The sequence below is a fragment of the Aphelocoma coerulescens genome, chromosome 11 (genome assembly GCF_041296385.1).
Source record: "Aphelocoma coerulescens isolate FSJ_1873_10779 chromosome 11, UR_Acoe_1.0, whole genome shotgun sequence".
In the NCBI taxonomy this organism is placed as follows: domain Eukaryota; kingdom Metazoa; phylum Chordata; class Aves; order Passeriformes; family Corvidae; genus Aphelocoma; species Aphelocoma coerulescens.
In genome coordinates, this window is record NC_091025.1 from 7,730,503 (window position 1) to 7,754,930 (window position 24,428).

General features: G+C 45.9%; 1 protein-coding gene across 1 annotated transcript; it reads right to left on the bottom strand.

The window, feature by feature from the left end:
* Positions 1 to 6,770: 6,770 nt before the first annotated feature.
* On the bottom strand, positions 6,771 to 16,459 carry LOC138117160 (purine nucleoside phosphorylase-like). The gene is made up of 6 exons (XM_069027230.1): positions 16,437 to 16,459; positions 12,976 to 13,145; positions 12,578 to 12,681; positions 11,153 to 11,328; positions 7,924 to 8,114; positions 6,771 to 6,988 (listed from the first exon to the last, which is right to left on the bottom strand). Exons 1-6 carry the CDS (start codon positions 16,457 to 16,459, stop codon positions 6,771 to 6,773), a joined length of 882 nt encoding a protein of 293 aa, XP_068883331.1.
* Between the last annotated feature and the right edge of the window lie 7,969 nt (positions 16,460 to 24,428).

The following is a 24,428-nucleotide window of genomic DNA, read 5'->3' on the forward strand; positions in this document are numbered from 1 at the left end:
GATCCCGCCGCCGCCCGCAGCCGCCTTTTATACCCGCCGCCGCCGCGCCGCCCGCCGCCGCCAGAGGGCGCCGCTGCCCCGGGACACCGGCCGGGCACGGCGGGACAGCGGGATACCCGGACAGCGGGATACCCGGACAGCGGGACAGCGGGATACCCGGACAGCGGGACACCCGGACAGCGGGACAGCGGGATACCCGGACAGCGGGATAGCGGGACAGCGGGACAGCGGGATACCCGGACAGCGGGATACCCAGACACCAGGATACCGAGATACTGGGACACCAGAACATCGGGATACAAGAACATTGGGACTCCAGGACACCGAGATACTGGGACACTGGGACATCGGCATACCAGGACAGCAGGACACCGGGATACCAGGACATCGGGATACCGGGACACCAGGATACTGGGACGCTGGGAGCAACACTGGGCACTGGGGTCGGCAGCCCGTGCCCTGACACTTGTCCGTACTTTGTCACTCACCCCTACTCTGTCACCTACCCCTGCCCTGTGCCACTTACCCATCCCACATCACCCACCCTGCTTAATGTCACCTACCCCTTTCCTGACACCTAGCCCTGCCCTGTCACTCAGCCCTGCTGCCTCCTCCTGCCTGTCACTCCATTTCTTCCCCACGTCCCTGCATCCCCTCCTGTGCCACCGAGCCCTATCCCAGTCACCATGCCCATGCCCCATGTCACCACATCTGTGCCACTGTCCCCCCGCCTCACAGCAGCTTCTCGGCTCATGATTTGCTGGTCCTGGCAGGAAGAGCAAGGTGATGGCAGTCCCTATGTCACCACCACTAAGGGGCCATGCACTGGCCACAGCAGGGGTCACTCGCACCCATGGCTGGAGCGAGGACACAAAACTTGGACACTGCAGCCATCTTTTGGAGGAAAAATAAAGGAATCCTCAGATCAAGGCTCTGCCATCCCTGCTGGAGCAGGGCTTCTTGGGGGATGGAAGGGATGCTCAGCCCAAAAAACATTTCTCACCCTGGCTCCCCTTCCCGTTCACCAGCTCATTGCGGGATTTTCTTTTCCCAAGTTTTCCCAAATGGCAGGGAAGTTTCCAGGCCCAAACAAAATAGCCACACATGGGGTTTGTCACTGGCTCCAGCGCAGCCTGCCCAGGGGAAGCGTTGCCATGGCTACAGAGAAAAAAAACCTCAGATCCAGCAAGAAGGCTGAGCCATGGAAGTGCTTAATTAAAGATGAGAAGGCATCAGGGAAGTTCAGATGTGCGCAGAGCAGGGACCCAGTCGGCAGCAGGCAGCTGCTGGGAGTTATCCGGGGCACTGCCCATCCTGCCAGGTGCTGGTGCCTCTTATTTTTGTCTTTTGGCTGGAAGAACGGGGGGGGTGAGGTGCTCCCTCTGAATGGCAGGGGCCTGGAGGAGCTCAGTGCAGTGGAGATGGAGCCACACCTGGCTCTAACACTGTGGGAAGCTGAGGCAGGGCAGGACACAGGACCTCAGGCACGGGAAGAGATGCTGTGCCAGCATCCCATGAGGAGAGCCGCACTGGGACACTGAGCAGTGCGATGGCCTTCTCCTCCTCCCTGCTGCACAATGCAGCCTTCAGGCACATGTGGGACACTGAAGGGTGTCCTGTGTATTCCATTCACATTTCCTGTGGTTTGGCACAGAAATTAGTCCCAAAAAGCTTATTTTTTCCATTATTGCAGCACAGTTTTCCCCAGCAGAGCCCATTGCTTTACTGTCCCACTCCCTCCAGAGCAGCTTTTTCCTGGGGGCTGAGAGGGGACATTCACTGCTTCTGCAGGGCTAGGTTTAGGGATGTGTCCCCAGTTGTGCCCAGGGAGGGGAGAGAATGGGTACAGGGACCAACACTGGTCCATCGTCTGCTCCACAGGGAGCCCAGCTCCAGCCTAGCACAGGGATGGCTCTGGGTCACCAGCCCATCACATGCTGCTCCATGACACCCGTCCCTCTGCTACAAAGAGCCAAGGTTGCTCCAAGTTGGGGCCTGGGAGCAATATTTGGGCTCCAGGTGCACTCCCTCCCTTCTCTGGGGAAATGCTTCCCCAAGCTGCCTCTCTGAAGCAGCTGGAGGGACAAGAGGCGCTCGTTGCTGCAGGAAGGGATTTGCTAAGATTGAGAAAGACTTTTAGAGAGGGCTGTGAAGCTTCAGGAAAGGAAAGCAAGTGGTGGTTGTGCTGCTGTTTGAAGCCATCTCCCACGTGCGTGTCCAGGCACCACGGATGTCCCTTCTGTGGGAGAAAGGGCTGGATGGTTCCCTCCAGCTTCCACCCCTGCCCCACCACCTAGGCTGGGTGTCAGGGAAACGTTCTTCACCCAGAGGGTGGTTGGGCACTGGAACAGGCTCCCCAGAGAAGTAGTCACAGCACCAACCCTGATAGAGTTTAGGAAGCATTTGAACAACACTCTCAGGCACATAATGGGATTCTTGGGATGTCCTCTGCAGCGCCAGGAGTTGGACTTGAAGTTCCTTGTGGGTCCGACTCAGGACAGTCTATGATTCACTCTGAACATGCCATCAGATTTTGGAAATAACAGACCATCATGCTGCTTACAGAGCCAGGACTCAATTCAGCAACACACTGAGATCAGCCCACTGCTGTGACCCACATTGCTCCCCCCTGCTCTGCACATTCAGCACAGCAGGGGAGAGCTGAGTTCTTTCCTGCAAATGAAATCCTTGCAGTGAAGACCTAAAGCTTTTGGAAAAAAACCCAAACAACACACCACTACAGCAGAATTCCCTTATTTCAACTGCAATAAAGAGAAACATCTAAGGGAATTTTGGTAACTTGAAGGCAAGGCACATGCTCACTGCTGAGATAGATAGCACAGGTTTTTTTAAAGCTTTCTGATTTACTTTTATATAGGAAAGAATGCAAAAGGCAAACCTCATGTAAAAAAAAAAAGTGGGAAACCGAGGCTTGCAAAGGAAACAGGATGAATCACACAATCAGATTTTTTGGGTCACAGGGTTGTTTCTCAGATAACAGCAGAGATCTCTACTTAAACACTCCTGATATGGTCCTGCCAAGGGCTGTGGTAGAGGTTTCTCCTCTTGGCCTCACACTTTTATGTGCATCCCACATGAAGGCATCAATGTAACACCTCTGTCTTCTCCAGGGGACTGGAAACAGCAGGACCCTGTGATCTGGAGAGTTTTCTCTGGACTGATAAGCAAGGAAAAGGAAAAAGCTGGCACAGAGGATGGGGCAGACTGGCTCAGAGTCCATGGCTGTGAGCAAGTAAAGGAGGAGCTGTGCCAGCTCTGCCCTGCACAGGTGTTCCATGTGTCCCTTTGCCACGGGTACAGCCACATGGGACAGCCCTTTCTGGTGGCTTTCCCTAACCAGGCAGCACCTGGGCTCACTACCAACCACAGCACTGAGAAAGCCATGATCACAATTTAATTTGGGGCTCTTTTCCCACTTGCCAGGTGTTTCAGCTTTCCATGCATCTTTCAGCTTATCCCTATGACCACAATGCCCTGGACTTCAGAAGCAGGTAAGTGGCACAGAGTACAGGAATGATGAAAGATGAGGTTGTTATTTCAGCCATGGATATTGCCAGAAATCACATAAAGCACTCAACAAAAGGCAGAGCATCAAGGAAATCGTGTCCTGCCTCCAGCACAGATGACTTGCTGCACTGGCACCACCACAGCCCACAGCACCTTCCACCTGCTCAGGTTAGTCGAGGTACTTTGGTACTTGCTATTTTTTCCATAAGTTTGTCAGCCTAGTGGGATCAGTAAGAAATACCTGTGCCAAGTGCTGGGCAAATGTTGGTCCTGCTTATCCTGAGCTTTGAGTTCTAATCCCCCAGGAATGTGGTGCTGTGGGGCTTCCCTGCTTCCTCCAGCCTGAGGCTTGGATGTAGGGGGAGCAGTTAAGCACCTCCTTCCTTTCTAACCAATGGCATTGGCACAAGCAAACAAAAACACAGTTTTCAGGATCACAGCAGGTTTTATTCCCTCACAGTTCCTTCCCCACACATCTTACATCACTGTATTTCAGACTTTTAAAATTAGTCAGCAGTAAAAAAACTCAAAATGCATTAAAAGTATCTCCAAAGCCAGATGAGCTCACTCTGTTAATTTTTGTATTTCCCCTCTCGTCTGCAAATGAATAAGATCCTTTCCAGAGTGCCCAGGGCAGCTTCCTCTTATCATTGACAGGGACAAAAATCGGGATGTTCATGCAGAGTTTGGGCCATCCAAGCTGACTCTGGGCAGCTGAAAGAAGAACCCCAAACTGCTTAAGGGTTCAGATGCAATGTAGAATTTTTTTTTTTAAACAGACGTAATTTACTGAAGATGTAGCTGCATAGTGATTTTCAGATTCAATTTTAAGTGGCATTTCAGCTGTATTCAGACACAAGAGCATGGTATCTGCCTCTGGTGCAGCTGGAGAGAGGAGCAGACCTGGCCTGCCGAAAGCAGGTGCTGCTGCCAAGCTCCTCATCAGCTCAAACCCTGCCTGAGAAGTACCAGCAGGTTTTTTGGATGCTTTCCTTCACATACGAGCCCAGCCTGACTCTGATTAATTAATGGAGTCTGCTGAAATCCCAGCCTTAGCTACTCTGGCTGCTGCTAGCTACAGCGAGCTGCACAGCTGCCTTCCACTCCCACTTGAGAGACTTTGTATTTACCAAGTATTAATTAGATGAATGTGAAGCACCATTTTCTAGGCAGGGGAAATTATCTGCTCTCTCCCTGGCCTGTAACAAGCCCATACTGGGACAAGCCTGAAAAGGGAGCAGGTAGAAGTGGTTCCTTCTTGCTCTGCACATCTGCCACTTTTCATATTTCCCTGCTTGTGCTGCCCCTCTTAACAAGCACTTCACTCCTGCTTGATCTGTAAAGCATTGTGGAAGATGGAGCTGGAGCCTCTTTCCCTTTGCAGATTACCACCAGAGCTGGTTCCAGAGACTCTCCTGACAGTTAGACCCACCAAATGGGAAGAGCTGCTGTCTCTGACGGCTCCTCCAAGTGCCAGGAGCTGCTGAACAAGTGACTCCGCCACAAATGCACAAGCAATGAATCATTCCTCTCCACAGGTCCTCCAGACCAGGCTGGGCAGATATTTCTCAGGGCTGACCAGAGGTAACACTGCCCAGGAGGAGACAAGGGGGCCACCCCAAGATTTCCCTTAGATAGATGAAGTGCTATCACCGCCCCAAGATTTCCCTCAGATAGATAAAGTGCTATCATTTAATGGAAAACATTCACAGCACAACTGTTCCTCCTGGTGGCAACATCTGCACCATGGATACTACAGTTGACACCAGTAATTGCAGCATGAAAGGCTTCAAGCAAATACCCATCCGTAAAAAAATGGAAGAAATGTCATGGAAGGCTGAAGGCTGTGACAGAGGGCGAGCATCAATGGTAAACAACTGGTCAGCTAAATTTAGGAAGGCAGGTTGGGACCTCTCCATGACTGGCTGGGTGTCTTCAGTTCAGACCACTGAGTCAACTAAAAACATTTAGCTGTGACAGTGATGGGCTTTATAGAGAACTACAAGATAAATGAAGGGAAAAAGGTTATCTAATAATTACAGTCACTGTTTCCCATCCAGCTGCATCCACAGCTCAGCTTGACCTTTGAGGAACAATGAATAATGCACCGTTCTGGTGACTGTTCCCCCTTCCTTGACAGACCATCAGCACACTGGTAAGGGAGAACCTCTCCTGTTTGTCCTTTACTCACTGCTCAATTTCTTTATGTAAGAGGACCAAGAAAGTCCCATAAAAATATAATACCTGTTTCAAAATATTTCCACTGTAATTTCACATTGCTAAAATCCACAAACCATTGGTGCTCCAACATCTGCTGCAGGGATAGCAGCAAAGATCATGTGAAACATGGGATCAAACTGATCTCTCTGTCTTTGGGTACCAACAGGAAATCAGTCTGCAGTGCTGAAGCCACTGATCTCCAAGACATCCAGAAACTGATCAAAACTAGGCAGAGATGGACCTGGATTCTGTTTCCAGCTTGGCAACGTTTACATGGTACACAGATAAGTCATGCCTTTTACTGAGCTGAATTTTCATGCCCTGCTAAATTGGGCAGTGAAACAGAATGGAGAGGTGTGAGAGGTGCTGGAGATGTGCTGCATTGTAGCAAACAGCTACTGAGCTCTGCAGCTGGTCATGAGGAGCCAAGGATGAGCAAAGAGAGGGCTTTCTGGGAGACCTGGGAGGGGAAGGTCACACAACCCCAGGGGAATGCAGTGGTTTTCCAAGCTGTAGAGCCAATTGCAATTCACCTGCTCTGCACCACTGCTTGTTCCAGACAGATCTCATCTTTAGCCTGGTCCGTTTCATGTATCTAAAACTCAGTCTTTTTGTGGGCTTCCACTGGCTTCAGACCAGGCCCCACAAAGCAGGCCCAGCAGGCACCAAGCCCCATGACCAACTCTTGACCTGGCTCATGTGCAGTGGGGGAGCAGAGACTTGGGGCAGGATGGTGCCCCAAGAGAGACAGCTGGAGGTCACAGTACCAGGGCCTCTGCTGATGCTGGGGTTTGGGAATGTGCCAGTGTTTAAGTGCCAGTCAGCTGTTTTGGTCACTGGCTACTAACAAGGGGATCATTCTGGCAAAATTCAAAGCAAACCTCTGCACCAGATCAGACAAAGCACAAAGATCAAAAGGTCTATTTAAAATTGGGAGAGAAGGGGACAGTCCCACCAACAGCTCTCCCCAACACTTGGTAGTGTTCACACACTTTATGATATGAAGGATAAATGGCTGGAGGTCATGGAGAGTTTGTGCTTTCCCCCAGCTTCCCCAGGAGGTGCGTGACCAGTTTCTGCAGGGCTTCAGCTCGGACCACTGAGATGTGCAGCACTTCCTCGTGGTTGGCTTTCTCTTGGCTGCTGTAGCTCATCACCACTTTGTTGGTGATGAGGGAGATCCCAAGGACTCGGAGGCCGCAATGCCTGGCTACAATTACCTCTGGGACAGTGCTCATGCCTACAGTAAGAGAGGAAAAGACCAGAATGAGTCAGGATTTACACCAAAACAAGATCTCTCTAGGGCTGCAAACCATGATCCTACCTCCAAGCACATGCCCTTGTCTCATTCCCCTCAGCTCTGTGTCTGAACTCCGTAATAGTTAAAGGCTGTGATATGTACAAGGCTCAAATAGCTGCAGCACTACATTTACAACTCTGCTCAGCACAATAAACCTCCTGCATTTGATCATTGTGCCACAGCTCCCTCCTCAAGATGTGTCAGACTGCTTGCAGACTTGCTAAGGAAGTACTGATGTGCTGTGTCATTTGGCTCTTCTCTTCCTTGGCTAAAAGAGCTATTGCAAATAAAAATGGCTTTGGGGGGAGCTGAGCTCCTTTCCTCACACATAATGAAACTGCAGGTATTAATGAACAGACTTCCATGAGCCAGGGTTCACGGGAGGAATCATACTGGAGGAATAATATGGATCATGGCACTTACTTTTCTTGTACACAGTTGGGAAGGTATCCATGATTAGCATCCCTAAACAAGACTCATAAGGAGGGCTGGTTTGTAGAGAGATAGCACAGTGAAAATCTTTACAGTGTCAGAATTAGAAGAAAAATACTAGACAAAGACTTCGTTTTTATTGAGCCCCACTCAGTCCTGCTGATGTGGAGCCATCTAAGCATGAGAGACTTTGTGTTTGGGAAATAAACACAAAGTTGTGCTGGGATCTTTGTCCTGCGCAGCTGTAAGCACAGGGACTTTGTGCAGATCCATCCCAGGAGCTGCACTAAGCCACTGCAGAATGAAGCAGAAATACACAAAGCTCATTTCTCCAGCCCCAGGAGACTTAGAGAGTCAAAGACTGAAGCAAGTCAGCCTTGAGCAGAATTAACTGTTCAATCCATGTGCCCAGAGAACCCTGGCAGCCCAGCCTGGCAGCTCACCCACAGCATCAGCTCCCAGTGCCTGCAGCAGGCGGCACTCGGCGATGGTCTCGTAGCAGGGCCCAGCCAGCAGGCAGTACACTCCTTCCCTGGTGAAGCTCAGGAACCCCAGCTCCTGTGCACTCTCCACTGCCAGGCTGAGCAGATCTTGTTCATAAGCATCTGACATGCAGGGAAACCTCACTCCAAACCTGAAAGGCAGTAAAGGACACAGCCATGTGATACTGCTACTGCTCCCTCCTTCAGAGTCCAAGGATGCTCATTCTTTGGAGAAAAGGGAAATGTTAAGGGCAGACCTGCCATGGATGCAATCTCTCTCATTCTGCCCTTATCATCAGATAATTCTGCCATCAATCATAGAATAATTTGTGTTGGAAGGGACCTTCAAAGGCCATCTCATCAAAACCCATGCAATGAGCAGGGACATCTTCAGCTAGATCAGGTTGCTCAGAGTCCTGTCCCCCCTGACCTTGACTGTAGGTCAAGGTGCCTGAGAGGGGCACCTACCTCTCCCTGAGCATGACATTCCTGCTAGATCTAATCACCAAGACTGTCAGCACACAGAGGTTATGGCTGTTGGAAGGTCTTGCACTGCTTCCCTACTGCAGACACCCTTCTGGAATGGTCTTTCAAGGGCTCCTGTCTCTAGGGAGTGATGATGGCCAGTTCTCTCTCTCCCCAGTAACTGCCTGTGATGACTTCTAAACATTCCCCACCAGACATATGCTGCTCTTTGAGCTCCCTGAGGCAGAGTCCCACAGACTGTCCCTGGGCAGGGGTTTGAGCAGGGCCTGATGGAGCATCAGTCCCTACATTTAAGGCCCATCACAGCAGGCAGCTACTTAACATCTTGGAGCTCCAGGGCCGTATTTTAGGTAGCTTTCATCTTCTGCTTCAAGACTGGGTCTCTTGCTCTAGCTCTCAAAATAGCAGCTCAGTCCTGCTCCTGATGGAGTAAAGCCTGCTCTTGACTCAAGGAGGGCAGAGGTAGATGGCAAGAGTTGTTATGCTGCCACTGAGAAAACCTGGAAAATAAACTCCCAGACATGTTCACCAACATGGTTCAGTAGGAGTGGACTAGGTCCCTCATTTATGCTATTAAAGCTTCTGCTTGTTTACGTGTTCTTCCAGCTGAATGCTTAGGGCAGTAGGTGGCTTATTTTGTTTTTATAAACACTAAATATTATATAAATAAAAACAAACTTTCCCTTCTGGCCTAAGGTAATCAGTATTCATCACCATGAAAACTGCTTCCCTTTTCTGAAGAACGGCCAGCAATGCAGAAGCCCAATCTCTAATTTATTAAAAAAATATTATTTCCACATCACTTCATTGCCTCTAGTTTTGCTCTGTTGTGCTTAGATAAATCTTTCCTGGTAGCTCAGCTGGACAGGATTTTACAAGTTTGCTCAGCTAAATCGCTGCAATACTTTGAAACTTGATTCATAAAGACCTTTTGCCCATTTTGATGCCTTGGTCAGCAGTACAAAAGTCACCTCCCAGAGCACTGCAGTCTTCACCAAGAAGCTGCTTTTGGGAGGCAATGAGGCAGCTATGCTGCCTTTGAACGTTGTCCAGATGCAGTTGTTTGATTGGAGTTTCTCCTCCTGCTCCAGAGCAATTATACAAGTCCAGAGAGCTTTAAACACTCCATGTGGCTTCTCTGCTTTTCACCACTCTTTCCTCCAGCCCACGGCAATACCTACAAAAATGTAAAGGTATTCCACTTCAAATGGGTACTGTCCTCTTGCCATGGAATTGCAGCACAGCGATTATTTCTCCTGAGGCAGCTGCCTCCACCTTTCAGATTCCTTCAGAAGCAAGAGCCAGGTCTGCTGTCACATCAGGAAGGAACTAACTAACTGAAAACCAGGCAGGCCACCTTGCTCTCAGCAGAGCTTTCTCTGAGAGACCCGAGGACAATCCAGATGCCTGCCCTGCAAACATGTCCATTTTTCAAGATGAAGGTACCAAATCAACAACGGATTTAACCATCTATTATCTGAACTCACTCTTCACTCAGCAACTACCACCCTCTTCCCCACCACCCTTGCCTGTCCTCTGGCTTCACACATCTGGCTTTCACCTGATTTCTTTCCTGCCAGCTTGTTTAGGAAACAATTCTTACTACTGTTTTCTCCTTATGACAATCCAGCCCCTTTCTTTCCTGGAATAAGGCTTGTGACAGCACTGGATCTTTACTGCTTCCGTGCTGACTTTCCTTACATTTGATGTGCTTCCCTTTGCTCAGCCTGCATCTCCACTGGATGTGTCCTAACACTCTTTTTAGCCCCATTTGAGAGCCAAAGGGCTTTATTTTGTGAACACTGGTTCATCTGGCATTTCCCTTCTCAGTGCTATGACCTTGCCCATGCTGGTTGCCTTCCACCTTATAGTCTGATGGTGTCTTGGAAGGATTTTAGGATCATAAATTCATTTTGGAAGGGACCTCGAGGTCCTCTAGTCCAGCATCCTGCTCAAAGCAAATCCAAATCTGGTGGCAACTGCAGTTCAAGGGTGAGGATATGTTAGAAGCCCCTCTCTGCACTGTCCATAAGGTAAAGATTCTGCTACACAGCCAGGACAGGAAACCTGACTTCCCAGCTCAGCCAGCAGCAGGTCACTCTTGTAGATCTCAAGGCCTCTGAAGAAGCTGCCAAGACAACCACCTCTCATCAGAGCAATGCCTTCAGTGAATACAAGGGCACCCCAGTTTCATGACCTGGATACAACAGTGGTCATCAGGAAATTTAGAGGTTTCATCTTTGTTCTGCCCTCCACTTACTGCCTGGCCTCTGCTGTACCCATTCCATCACACCAGAAATGGCTGTTGATAAACCCAGGCTGGAGACAGCACAGTTCACTGATTGCTCAATTAAGAGGAACCAGCAGAGAGAGGGACTGACAAGAGGAGGAGCAGTGGGTGTCTTTAGCAGATGGTACAGCTGGTCATGTCAGGAGAAGGATCAGAAGCCTACTTGTACAAAACAAAACCTTCTGGGGATTTGTGTGTAAACTCCTTGTAGGCTTGTAAGAGTAAGCAACAGCCAAGGGAAGGCAGGGCAGGTGGCACAGCACACACAGCTACTGCTGTAACTCTTCCCTTGTGGATACCTGGAGCCAAACTCTACCTCAGTAAATATTTGTCAGTAGGCACAACTGGCAGTCCCAGCCCACGGCTGGAGGAAGAAAGGATTAATTGGTAACATTGGAGTTGGTGCCTTCTTACCTCTCATCGTTTGGTCCGCGCAGGGGATTCTGCCCTCCCAAGCCAAACAAGCTGATGTGATCTCTTATGAACATGATGTCCCCCACTTGAAAGTGGGGATTCAGTCCTCCAGCAGCATTTGTGACAATCAAGATCTCCACCCCCAGGAGAAAGAAGACCCTGATGGGAAATGTGACCTGCAAGAACCATATGTGCCATGAGTATCACAATCAGTAGACAGCTACTGCTACTACATTTCTAATATCACAATTTGTGAATAAGAAGAGTCTTATATATGGAGACAAAACAGCCTTCTTCAATTTTAAACATTTCTCTAATTTAAATAGAATGTTAGCACTTTTTAAACAAATTAAAACATAATCTTGCAATGAATACCATTAAAATCCAAGCCCACACTTCCTACAGTTCCACTGAGGTCAAATAAAGGTGGTACAGAAAGAACATGCAGATAGTTTTTGCTCACTGCCAAGGTCTTGCAGAGATCAAACCACTGTGCTGATTGAAGTAACTACTTATGCACATGGACTTGGAGAGTAATCCAAAGACAAGGAACAATTGGGAGCTGGAAAAAAAATTTAAGTTTGATTTTGAGGAGTCACGAAGGAATTTGGATGATACCTGCTATCAATCAAATGCTACCATGAACAAAAAAATTCCTAACTATAGACACCCCTTCTTCAAGAAATGAGTTAATTTTAATAGACAAACACATCTTGATAAAGCTAGTTTTGTATCAAGTGATTTTAAGATAGTTGTTTTTCTACAAGAAGTTGAGTGGTGCCAAAAGTTAGTTTCTATCCAAATGCAAACAACCTTAATGCAAAAAAGGAAAATCTCAAAGCTATGCAAATAAAAAAAGAGCCAATAAATAAATATTATTGGTGTTTCCTAACAGAAATGTACATATGTGCATGGTAGGTAACATAAATGCAAATATCCACACATTCCAGTATGTTAGCTGGGAGGTTATAGCAGCTTGCAGTAGCCTGGGAGCCTTTTCTAGGGAAAAAAAAAAAAAAAAAAAAAAGATGTAAACTATACAAATGCAAAAGAAGATTAAAATAGATTATTCTTATCAAAGTTTTCTGGTTGCAGATTTAAATCATGATTAAACTGACTAATTTAAGCATGTAAATTAGTCTGCCTTATATGATAAACTATTTCCCCCTGCAAGTGTAGCAGGGTCAGCCAGTTTGTGTGGCTGTAGAGCATCACCTTCATCCAACAGAAGCCAACCACCTCTCGGTTTGAACTCCCAGTTTTATTTTTTGGGGACAAATCTGAAATCTAGGACTCCTTTCAAGAGCAATGTAAGTTCATTGCAAAAGCTAACATCCTGCAGCTAGATAGCAGGGCAAGCAGTCACTTCTGCAGCTTTTACAACACATCTCCCCTATGTGAGTGTTTTCCTTAAGGAGAACTCACCGTGCTGAAAGAGTAGCCTTCGTAAGAGTGGAAACGTCCCTGCATGCACACGCAGGGCTGTCCATTCAGCTCCCCAAACACCAATCTGCCAACATGCCCTGCCACTGGAAATTAATAGAGTGTCACTTTAGTAACAGGTCTCAAGGACTTTGACTTTAGAGGGATCTGTTAGTTGATGACTTTGCTTTACAGCAGGGCCAAGCACTGCAAAAACAGGAGCTGGAAATCAAATAAATAAATACATATTTCTGTGCTGTGTTTATGGTTTTTTACTGTGAACAAACATTTCACCAGTGAGGGACTGGTTTACAGACTTGAGTTGACTTGAGTGATCTCTGCGTAAGGTTCTGCTGCAGGCTGCCAGTGGGTGGGGCGCTGATGCCCTGGGTTGTGCTCACCTGTGCTCCGTGGGAAGTGAGGGATGTCCTCATACAGGAAGACTGTCTTGTTATCCAGCACATCAGCCAGACCTCCCAGCCCAGACCCGCAGATGATGGCGATCCTGGGCCGCTGGGCAGTACGGGCACGCAACCAATCTGCCGTTTCCTTATACACTTCGTAGCTATTTCTGCAGGAGGAGAACAAGTCAGTGAGACTATCAGCCCATTCAAAGAACAAGCTTCAAAGGATAAAAGTCCTGAAAAGGTGCAGAGAAAAAGAAATTTCATTACGACTATAATAATAGAAGCGTCACTGCTATTATTGAAGATGTATCGCTTTTAATCTCATGTATTTTACCCCTGACTACAGGGAAATAATTTGAATCCCCTTGGCCGGTTTCATTCTGTAGATGAAGAATGGCTAATGATACCTAGATCACAGAAATGTCACAAGGCATAACCACTCCTGCTTCTGATGGGCTCTGGTCTCTCCTGAGTTACTGAAGAAAGGCAAAAGCACAGTTAGACTGAGAAATTGCAATATGAGTGTGCCCAGGGATGTCCAGCCTGTGACGGGGAAATCCAAGCGCATGGAGCTCTAAAGGCACCTGAACAACACGGCTGGAATGCTGTGCTGGTGAAGGAGTAGACACTGTCATCTGCAGTAGGTAAACTTCTGAGACATGGGTCAAGCATCATCTACAGAGATGGAGAGGCCAATCTCTCTAAGTGTTGGGTGCCACCAGCTCCCACTGCTTCCTTCTACGCTGGTACCACATGTCAAACACCCTCCTCGATACCTTGTTCCTTCAATACAGAAGGGTAAACATGGAGATCTTACTCAGCCTCTTCTCTCCCACAGAGTGGGCATGGGATCACACCTGCAGCCTAGACCTAGCCAAGAGGCCCAGTGACATCAGACTCCATCAAAACAAGTGAAAACCAGGAATCTGGGCTCTGGAGCTTATGCTGCCTGATTCAAGAGGGGGACTTGGCAAATACCTTGTTTAAAAAAAGTCTTATCCAGCAGGGAGCCCCATTGCCTGAAGGTGGGATAGAAGTTGGCATTACAGTGCCTGTTGTGTATCGTCCTCATGGGAAGGGAGAAGAGTTCAACTTTTAACCTCTTAGCCCAGTATTCAGATGCCTTAATCACAGTTTTGAAACACAATCAATAGCAAAATAATCCTATAATCCTGTTTCCAATAGGACAATGCAGATACTTTCTGAAAGTCAATATCAAGGTTGATTGAAACTGTCCTCAAAAGCAGGGGTACTAACAGCAGTTCTTGGTAGCAACTCAATCGTTACCATTGATGAGTAGAATTAATGGTTGTACATGGTAGGGGTCCTGGAGTTAACCTGAACACAGGCAGGGGCAGCGGGGTTCTCTATATGAAAAGTTGACCTGATTATTGAGAGGTGAGAAAATCAGATACTGTGAGGCTGCAGGTGATGTAAAATTGACTGGAGATGGTGATAAGCAGTCACTGTCTGTCCGGGAATGTTTCTTTTGGTTGTTTTTTATCAAGTCTCTTGTTTTGAGAGGTGTAAACCTTAGTAATGCTGTGATGCTGCTCTCTGCAGCCTTAGAGGACAGAGAGAAAAGCTTTCACAGTGGAGCTCCTCACTCCAGGAGGTCTCAGGCCTAAGAGGATTGTCTGTGTACAACTGGTTCCTCCAGCTAAAGCACCAGATATTGAAACAAAGGTTCTCAATTCTATGCTTTTTCTTTCTTTATACTGACAGGCTCAGTAGTTACTGCACAGATGTTTTCTGTGAGCTTTTCATCTCTTAGCTGTCTACGTACTACTGTAAGTCCTATCCAGTGTATGATACATCAAAGTTATGGTCCTAGTTACAAACTGTGACATCAAAAATACCCAAAAATGTCATAAACTTGCAATCCAATGGGAAGAAATAACTTCCACGCATATGGATTAAAATGAAGAATCATACTTAGCTGAAGTACTTTTCAAAGGAAAAGTTTGGAAATGAGAGAGTTTATTTACCATCACATACTGAATTTTCTAAGTGTATCATGAGCTCCTGAAATAAGCAGGAGCTGTGAAAGTGACATTAATAAAGACTACACTTGACTACGTTATCACTTGCTCCCAGACAAAAGCTTTAAAAGTGCTTTACATACATCAGTGAACAATTCCCCCCAATTTCTCTGTTGAATAACTGTAATCCTTGTTTAGAAATTAAATGGAACCAAGAGAATTTATATGTAATACCCAAGCTTTTGACATACCTGTGGAAGGCATAAGAAAAGAACAAGGTCACCAGGATCTGCTCTTCCTCGTGACCATAATACTCCTGGTTTCAGTATTTTTTTAAAAGGTGCATAAACCCTTGCAAAATAACATTAAAGAATGCATATTATTCCTATATCCTCACAAATTTTAGGAATGTGGGATGGATCCCATTCAACGTCTGCAGAAGACATCAGGACTGACTGAGCTGTGCCACGTTACAGTGAATTTTTCTCCTTTTAAACAGAAGATATTAAAATACTTCTTAACCAAAGAAGTAAATCTCTGGTGCTGCATATGTTTCCTTGTCTGAAAGGAGCTCCAGCAAGTGCAGAGGGACCTGGCAGAGCCCTGTCTGTCCCAAAGGCTTTGGGCACATCAGAGCTGTCCCCAGTGCTGAGAGCACAGCGATGCCAAAATTAATCTTCTTGCAGTATTCAGCTTTCAGAAACCTTCTGGCTGACATCAAAGGGACTGGCAAGCACTGATAATTTCTGAATGCAAGGGAGATACCTGCTCAGCAGGAGCACAGGGGGAGTTTGACCTGTGGGTCACCAAACAGAGTGTTCGGCCTGGAACTGCATAAGCACAAGGCCTCTGCAAGCTTTTTGACAGCTGGAATTAATATATGTAGCACAAAGGCCCCTCTAGCTGCTCTAACAATGCACACCTAATAATAGTTCTCGGTATCATCGCTTTGGATTAAATCACAGGATCAGCTGAAAACACAATCCCTTTTATTGTGATTGCTGTCATCCACTGGAGAAACGCATCTGTTGCAAAACACAGGACTGTCACCTGTGACAGATCTTTTATGGCATGAAAAAAACCACCCTTATTGTGCTTCTAGGTTGGCTGAAAGCAAATCCATGTTAAAAAGCAGACACATCCGAATAAACAGCTAAAGCATTATGTTTGGGGGCACACGGCCATACGTATTCGCAGTCTATGCCTCTCCACAGGAGGCATTTGCCTCTTCTGGCCCATAACCTCTCCCAAGGTCACCTACTCGCTGTCATATTTCATAATACCAGCACCTGCACAGGCAGATGGCCAGATTCCTCTCCAATAATAAGATGTTTACTTCTGAGCAGCCTTCGTCTGACATTTATTGAGTACCCAGTAGAAAGAAGAGGAAAACAAGGTGAGGAAAAGCAATGTAATTTTGTTAGCCCCATCCAGCTTGGATGACTGTGCATCCCCTATTTCACAGCACCTTACCTGTCTTCCTCAGCATAGGCCATCCTCCTCCTCTCTGGTTAACTAAAAATAGGGGATGGTTGCTAGAAATGGAGCTGCAGGGTTTTATTTGACCAAGGAGCAGAGGCCTACTGAACCTGCAGAAGCTGCTGCTGTCTCTGGCAGTGAATCAGGGAGGTGTGTCCCAGCTTCTCTCTGCTGTCCCCTGAGCATCTCTAATCCCCGGGTAGGAGGGGCATGGTCAGGACATCTGCTTTTCTGGCCTCGCCCCACATGACACACATGCTCTAGAGCTCTGCAGAAAGCTTACACGCATGCACACACACACTGTAATGCAGATTAAGCCTAGAAATTTCACACGCACGCACACAACTTTTCAGTGGCTGACAAGGGATCTGCCTGGATTTGCACCTCTTGCGTCACCTGGGAACCAGCTGGAGTCACCTGCTCCTGTGCAATTCAAACCCCTGGGAGTGTGCAGACTCTGCGAGATGACCTGTACCACCTACCACTAACAGCAGACCTTTCTATATCTCACATCGTCACCTTCCCATTCTTCCATGGCAACCAGGGGTGATGACCCATTAGCTCCCCTCAGGGTTTTTTGTTCATATTTAATTGCCTCACCCTTGCCAAAAGGAAATACTGCTTTGAGATATGCTAAACCCCTGTTCAGTGGATTATGGGAGACACAGGAAAGAAGACAGACACCCCCCCATCTGCCCCTTTAATTTTAGCTTTGCCGTATATGAAAACAGATATTAAAACAACTTTGTCATATGGATCTGCTTGTGCATCAGTGTTTGATCCCAACAACTGATGTGAGCCACATTTTACAGAGCCAGAGATGTTTCCAAGACAATTGAATGCCAAAAAAATTCAAGAAAAGCAGTGATGAGTAGAGACCTTACACGCCCCAGCTGAAAGGCCACATCTGCAATATGCATTCATAGCTTAAAAGATCCACAAAGGACACATGGGAGTAGAATTTATAAATATCCCAAGCAGGGACAAAACCTCAATTAGAACTTGTCAATTCTTAGACAAATCAGCCAGACATTAGCAAAAATTTAGAAAACTAGGCAGCACCCATTTCAGGTCTTAGATTTCTTATTTCTTCCATTCCTCTTTCCTTTTTTGGTCTTGAAGACCTTGCATCAAACAGAACATTGCTGCCCCAGAAAACTGTCTCTGAGAACTTCAAACAAGGTAATAAATGAAGCAAGAAAGAAACTGGGCATTTTTAGAGAGAGATATACTTCATGCTGGAAAGCAGAAACTCACTGTTGGCCTCGATGCCAGCACAGGCTGGGAGTCTGCAACAACCACCAGAATTTAAACATCCAATTCTGTTTTATTTGTTGAAAAATACAGTTGGCACTGAAGAAATAGAAAATGGATCTGAAGAAAAACCATAACAAGGGCCCTTTCTCCTCAAGTTCTTGACCTTCTCCCTTTCTCCCTCATGTTCACACTTCCATTCCTTTCTTACTTTCTCTTAGAAAGCTTAAAATGCCTCTTCTACAGAGACAAGCACGTGGGGTGCTGCCACTTCAGGACCCAGCAGTACATTGCTGCACTGGCATGGTGCATCTTGCTCTCAGTTTGCTGGAGGCAGTGGAAAAATCAACATTAAGGATCTAATATTGCTCCATAAATCATTTCCCCTTCTATGCCCTCTTTCTAACTCTGTTTTTACCATGTTTCCCCTCATTTTTCAGATATGTCTCCTTTTTGTCATTCTCATTCTTGTATTTCCGAATCCTGGCCATCTCTGCCTCTGCCTATTCTAGGTATATCCTCCTTTTTTTTCAGCATTGTTTTTCTGTACAAAACACAGCAGACTGAGAGCAGAGATGGTTTTAGGTAGATTTAACTGCACCAAATCCTGTACCCAAAGAGGGCCCACACTGCTTGGCTGTGAGCCAGTGTGCAAAACGACTCTGCAAGTCATCATTGCCCCAAGCAACATTCACCCAAACTCAGGGTCTTAGAGCCACTTCCCAGCTCCCTCAAGTCTTTCTGCCCTCTGGAAGTCCAGGCTCCTCTTGCCAGTACTCAGGACTTCTTTGAAACCCATTATCTGCTGCCATTAAATTAAATTAAAGAGCAATGTTAGGCCCGTAACGTTGATTTTCCATATAGTTTGTTGGTATCAGCGGAGTTCTGATGCCCCCCAGATATGTTCCCCTCTTCAGCCTTAATCTGATTACGTTCATTAATCTGATTCTTTTTTTGCAAAGCAGACAAGAGAGATCAGACAGCCTGAGAGCTCTTCCCAATTTGCTCTCATCTAAGACAATCTCCTTCCTACTTTGGATTTACATGGAAAACAGGATTATCAAAAAGAGACCATTTTATCTATCTTTCTGCAGTGTCTGTTATTTAACAGCAACAGAAATTACTTGAGTTTTAACCTGTAATGCTGCATTGGCTGGACAAGTACGAGATAAACGTTCACCCTACTAGGACAAAATTAATTTCAGCACTGAGGGCACTCATGCCAATTAGACCGCAGGGAATACTCCAAATCAGATCTATCTAGAAAAAGAAGGTATTGAATAGATTGCATAATGCTGAAAAAAAGTATTGAGAGTCTTCTGTCCTGAAAGAATCTCAGTCGTCTCTGTCTGTATGTGTCTGCAGCAATTTGTATCTATAATCCTGATTTTACTGCCTTGGCTGTCATTCAAGCCCTGCTTCTGTAGCGAGAACTTCAACTGCTACAGGATGCAGATACAATCACCTGAAATCATTTTCTAACAATGCTGTACATTCCTACAGCAATTTCCATCTAAAGAAGCGTCGTGAAGTATTTTGCAAGCATTTCATCAAAACATTTAATTAATGCTTTAGGGTAAGTCTCCACTTCCCTGTGTGCTGACATTATCACAGTATCAAATTATCTTGCAGTCTTCTCACACATACTGCACATCACTCTTCTGGGAAGGGGAACTGAGCTGCAGAAATATTCACAGGGTGTCTACAGAGTGGGGACAGCCTAGTCCACAAGAAACTATCCCCCTCAAAGCCCTCCAGGCATTACCATGCCCTTATAGGTGCAGTGCTCACTTACCTAAGGGGCATTTCTCCCTGTTCTCTCATACTTAAAAAAGCCGGGATTGTGCCTCAGTGTTTTGGAGGAAGGTGAAATGGGTAAAGCTTGGAAAGATTTCGCTTTTCTGCTGACTACTGAAAGCACACATTCCAGGTTTGATTAAAAAAATACTAAATGCCAAGAATTGATCAGGATTTTTGCAGCAATTTGGAAAGGCTTTGTTGGGGAAACTCATTATTTTCTGTACACTGGCTAGCCTAGACAGCCACTGGAGTGTTACTAGCCACAAGAAAGATAAATAAAATCAAATTATATACCAGAAAAGTTATTCCTCAATAGATCATTTTAATAACAATCTCTAGCGAGATCTGCCTGGAGTGGTGTGCGTGCTGCTCATTGTACATTGACAGAAAAGAGACCTCTGACCACAGTGAATGCAGCAAAGGGTTGGCCAGGGGAACAGAAAACCAGACATTCAAAGAGCCTGTCATGGTTAGCTGAGCAAAATGAGAGCAAAGCAATGCTTCCATGACAGCCTGAAAATGTTGCCATGGAGGCAGGAGAGATACAGAAACTTAAGACAGGCAGCAGGAAACCGAGGAGATGCGTGTTCAGTTAGGCCAGACGTCAGAAAAAAGCTTCCAGCTGCCCAAAATGTGCAGTCCTAAATAGCCCTCCTGTGAGGGCGGTGGGAAAAGGGTTTTAGGGCAGAGATCAGTTAATGTAAAAGGTTTAATGATGTTTACTGGCAGGGAAGCAGCCATAGCACTCACAAATTGTATGCCTGCTCTGTAAAACCTCACCATCTTTGTAAGACTCAAGCAGAAAGAGGAAGCAGCTTGACGAAATCTGTGAATAAATGATACCACAGGAATCAGTAAAAGAGCAGAGATGTCCTAATACCAGACAACCCTTCCATCTTCCAGCTCTAGGAGATGTATCAAACAGCAAAGGATAAGACTGGGGTTGTGGCCATGGGAGTTTGTGGAAGCAAAAGCACCTGTGGAACTCAGACAGAAAGAGTATAAAAAAGGATAATTTGGGGATTTGAGGGAAAGGAGCTCTACCTTCTGAAGGGATACAAACAGCACAACCAGGGATCAGCAGTATGTCAGGCTTAGGGTGAATGGATGGGCTTTTCAATGTGGAAGTGCTTTGAGGCAGGCAAAAAATCAGAGCTCAGAGGGGAAAGTGTGGTGGAGGGCTGAAACAATCCTTTAGTGAGGATAAGTGGAAAAGAAACCACAGATCCTGGTGGACTAGAGACTACAAAAGGCCAGGTACCCCTCTGCCCTAAAACAAACACAAATAACTTGAACTAAAAATTATAAAGAATAAGGAAGAAATGCTTTCAGGCCTGTCACAGAAGAAAACAATTCTCAGATAATTAAATTACACAGCTCATGTATCACTAAGAATTCTTGACAATAGGTATATTTCCCTATTCAACACAGGTAAATGCAGTTCATATCCTGCACCACAGCCAGCTGCTGGCCTGGGGCTCCAATATGCTTCTCCATATGAAGAATATGATTTCTCCCTAGGAATGCCACTTATGTGTATCAAAACAACACAGGACCAAAGTTTATCCTGCTCTGTGGTCCAGTTTCCTCTTCAATAATTGGTAATACTTTCACACAGTGGAACTTGATGCCAGACCTTTCACTAGGTCTCAGAACCATGTCCTCACTTCCCCAAAGCCCCCTTTGGAAAACACTGCTTTCTGGAGGTCAGTAGGTCAGCATGCTACGTGCTGCTCCAACAGGATCAATGCTTCCTCATTATCTTGTTTGTGGTGCAATAATAACATATTATTGAATAGTCGATAGGCTTTCCCCTTCATTTCAGTGATTTTTGATTAAAGAAGCAAAGGTTAGACAATTGTACATCATGTTACTAACTGCCTACATTAGACACTGTTTACTGGAGTTTCTCAACTCACTTTCCTTGTAGCAGATAGTGGCTGCAATTCCTCTGGTGATGAAAGTGAAACAAAAATCTGCCTGACTTTGGACTGCAAGCCAGAAGCAGAACAAGAATGACCCTTACAGATCAGTCCTCAAGGCCATGGAAACCCGCTTCATTAAGGGCAACCAGCTGTCCCAGCATCAGGCACCACATTGCAATAGATGTTGTGATTCAGATACCTCACTGGCAAAGTTTAGATACTGTATTAGCAATAAATCTAATCATAATCATCCACATAATCACTGTGGATGATTCTTCTCATGTCTGACTGAGAACTTTCTCTCAACTGCTCTGCCACACCAACACTATCACCCCAATTCACAAATATCTTGCATCTGGCACAGTGATAGATAAACCATGGTGACATCTGGTGCAAAATTATGTGGTTTTGGGACTGAATTTAGAAGCAGGGTGAGAAGTACTGGGTATCCCATGGAATCAATGAAGTTTCTTCCATGGTTCAGCACAGTCTTCCCACACAACTTCAGGCACATCCAGTATGATTGAAATACTCCAGCAATACTCCCCAGCTCCATCACATAGTAGAGTTATACCATGTATCTACCAAAAAAAAAAAAAAAAATCAGGGGCATAAACAAGACTACTTTGTTCTTAATGAGATGTTTAACTTCCTGCGTTTAACTGCCCAATATTCCCTTAAAGACAGATGCTTTCATCTGGGGCTGCTGGTGCCACAGCTGTGCACACAGGTTATGGTCGGATTGGGAAAATATCAGCTGTTTATCAGCTGATAAAAGTTTAGCTCCATAGGAGCAGGACTAATGCAGGAAGAAAGTGCTATGTTCTCATTTCAAGTATCTTACATGGACCAAAAAAACCAAACCAACTAACAAACAAAAAGAGAACATTTTGCATAAGACAGAAGTGTCTACTCAAATTTCCACTTTAACTTGAAGAGATTTCAGAAAACATAGGAGGATCCTGAAGCTCCCAAGCTGAGTTAGGAGTTTAATTTCAGAAAAAGCATCACATTTTTCTTCAGCATGCTATTCAATCACATTTATTTTAGCTAGGACTCTTGTGCTGTCATGTGCTCAGTGATGAATTGTTCTCTCCTGTGATTTGGAAGAGCCTTATCTTCAGGAGTCCCGGGGAGTGTAACACTGAGAAGATGCAAGCTACTGTAAAAGCCTGGCAGGGTAGAAATGCAAAGGTCAAGTCTTGCTTACATTCCACTTTCCCCAACTAGCTGAATTGTAGCTGTCCTCTTGGTAGCGTTATCCAAACACTCAAGAACCCAAGAACATGTGAAAAGTGATGTGTGTAAGAAGAAATTTTAAAGAATCAACCCTTAAACTCAATGCTTTAATTACCTATGGCCCACAGGAGTCAGTCAGTGTAAACCTTGTGGCTGGTGTGTGAGTACACAAAAACATCAAAAGGAAGGCAAACAAAACATCACAGCACCACTGGAGATATCAGAGATATTACAAATGCAAGACACAAACATTTCAGACTGTAACATATCTTTGACTTGCCCATTAACTTTAAATTCTCATGAGCTAATGACAAGATTTTAGCAATGCCATTACTGTGTGCCCTGTACAATCAAGAGAGACCAGACCAGGCACTGGAGAGTCCACCACACCCCCGGCTCCACACTCTCAGTTCCTCACTTCACCAGCTGCCCATCTGCTTTCATTCATTTGCCCCAGCTCTCGCTCTACTTTTACATAGCCAAAGATGTTGGTTGAGTAAAGATGATTTTCCAATGGGCCAGTCAAAGGGTGAAGAGGCATTGAGACAGACATAGAAATCTTCCATCTGCACCTCAGCTCTTTCTCATTAGGTGAAACTTCTTTCTGATGAGGTAGCCAGTATGTACCTTTTTGTTACACCACTATTAGGGGTCAATATGACAGTTTTGACTTGAAAAATACATTCTCTCTTTCCACCCCCCTCGCACCCCAAAGGGATTTAAAGAGTTTTAGTTTGGGCTTTTTCTATACTTACGATTCTTTCTATTTTGTAGTAATTTTGCTTCATTTTAGAAAACAAGCAAGTAGTTTAAAAGAGGGGAGGAAAGTTGTCTGGTTATAGATCTCTGTGTTCAGTAATGACTTTAACATATAAATTCTCTCACGGACCTAGAGCAGGAGAAAAAGGAGAAAAGATCACTTATGTATACACTGTTATATCCTCATGATAGACATGTAAAGGGTTGGTTTTTTTTTTCAGTTACTGGGCTTCAAGCAAAATTTTCCCAAGTTATCAGTTCTGGAGTGCCTAGTTCTGATAGCACTGAATTTCTGTAGCAAAACTACTTCTGGCTTAGGACTGGATTGAGCTTCATGAAGAATATGTGAGAGTGCAGAAATCAATAGCAGGAAGCCTGGTACTAAAGCAAAAGGATTTCTGCTTACTCATGTTCCATTGTTGACTATTTGTTCCCACAAGGGCTGGTGAGTGCCACATTCCTGAACCTGCATATAGGAAAATCCCCACAATATTAAAGTCTGGGGAGCAACTTGCACCTGCTGTCTACTGTAATAATGAATATGCTTTGACCCTCCTGCTTCTGTGTGCAGATTAGATGCTGTTTTGCTGTCTAATGTGTCTGCATGTTGCCAGGGATGCTGCAATAGATGCTTGGTGATGCTCATTATGACTCTGTTAATATTTCAACACTCTTGCCTCCTGCTAACCCAAGCTGGGTGTAGCAAGTCTCCTGGGGATTTAGAAAGGGCAGCAAAAGTTATTATGCGAAGAGTCTTAAGTATCTGCCTTGTGGGTTACAGACGGCAAAGCAAGCTCTGGAGGAGCACCACTGCTGACTCCGGAGACCCAGCGTGTGCTGAGCCGTGGCCTCGGCAGGGCTGGGAGACAATGGCGCTTGGCTCAGGCTCCCAGGGCAGGCAGCCCAGGGCGTGGGGAAAAAACACACAGGGCGCTGAGCCCCAGCCCTCCCTCTCCAGCGGGTGGCCACACATCCCAACAAAGCTTTTCTCCTCTTTTCTTCCTGAGCA

Bases quoted from the DNA above. Each gene is read 5' to 3' on its own strand.
- LOC138117160 (XM_069027230.1), bottom strand. From the start codon at position 16,459: ATGGCCTATGCTGAGGAAGACAG. The intron at 12,682-12,975 runs GTGAGCACAACC...ATTAATTTCCAG, and splicing joins TCACTTCCCACGGAGCACAG to TGGCAGGGCATGTTGGCAGA. The intron at 8,115-11,152 runs GTAAGAAGGCAC...ACTGCCTTTCAG, and splicing joins CGCGGACCAAACGATGAGAG to GTTTGGAGTGAGGTTTCCCT.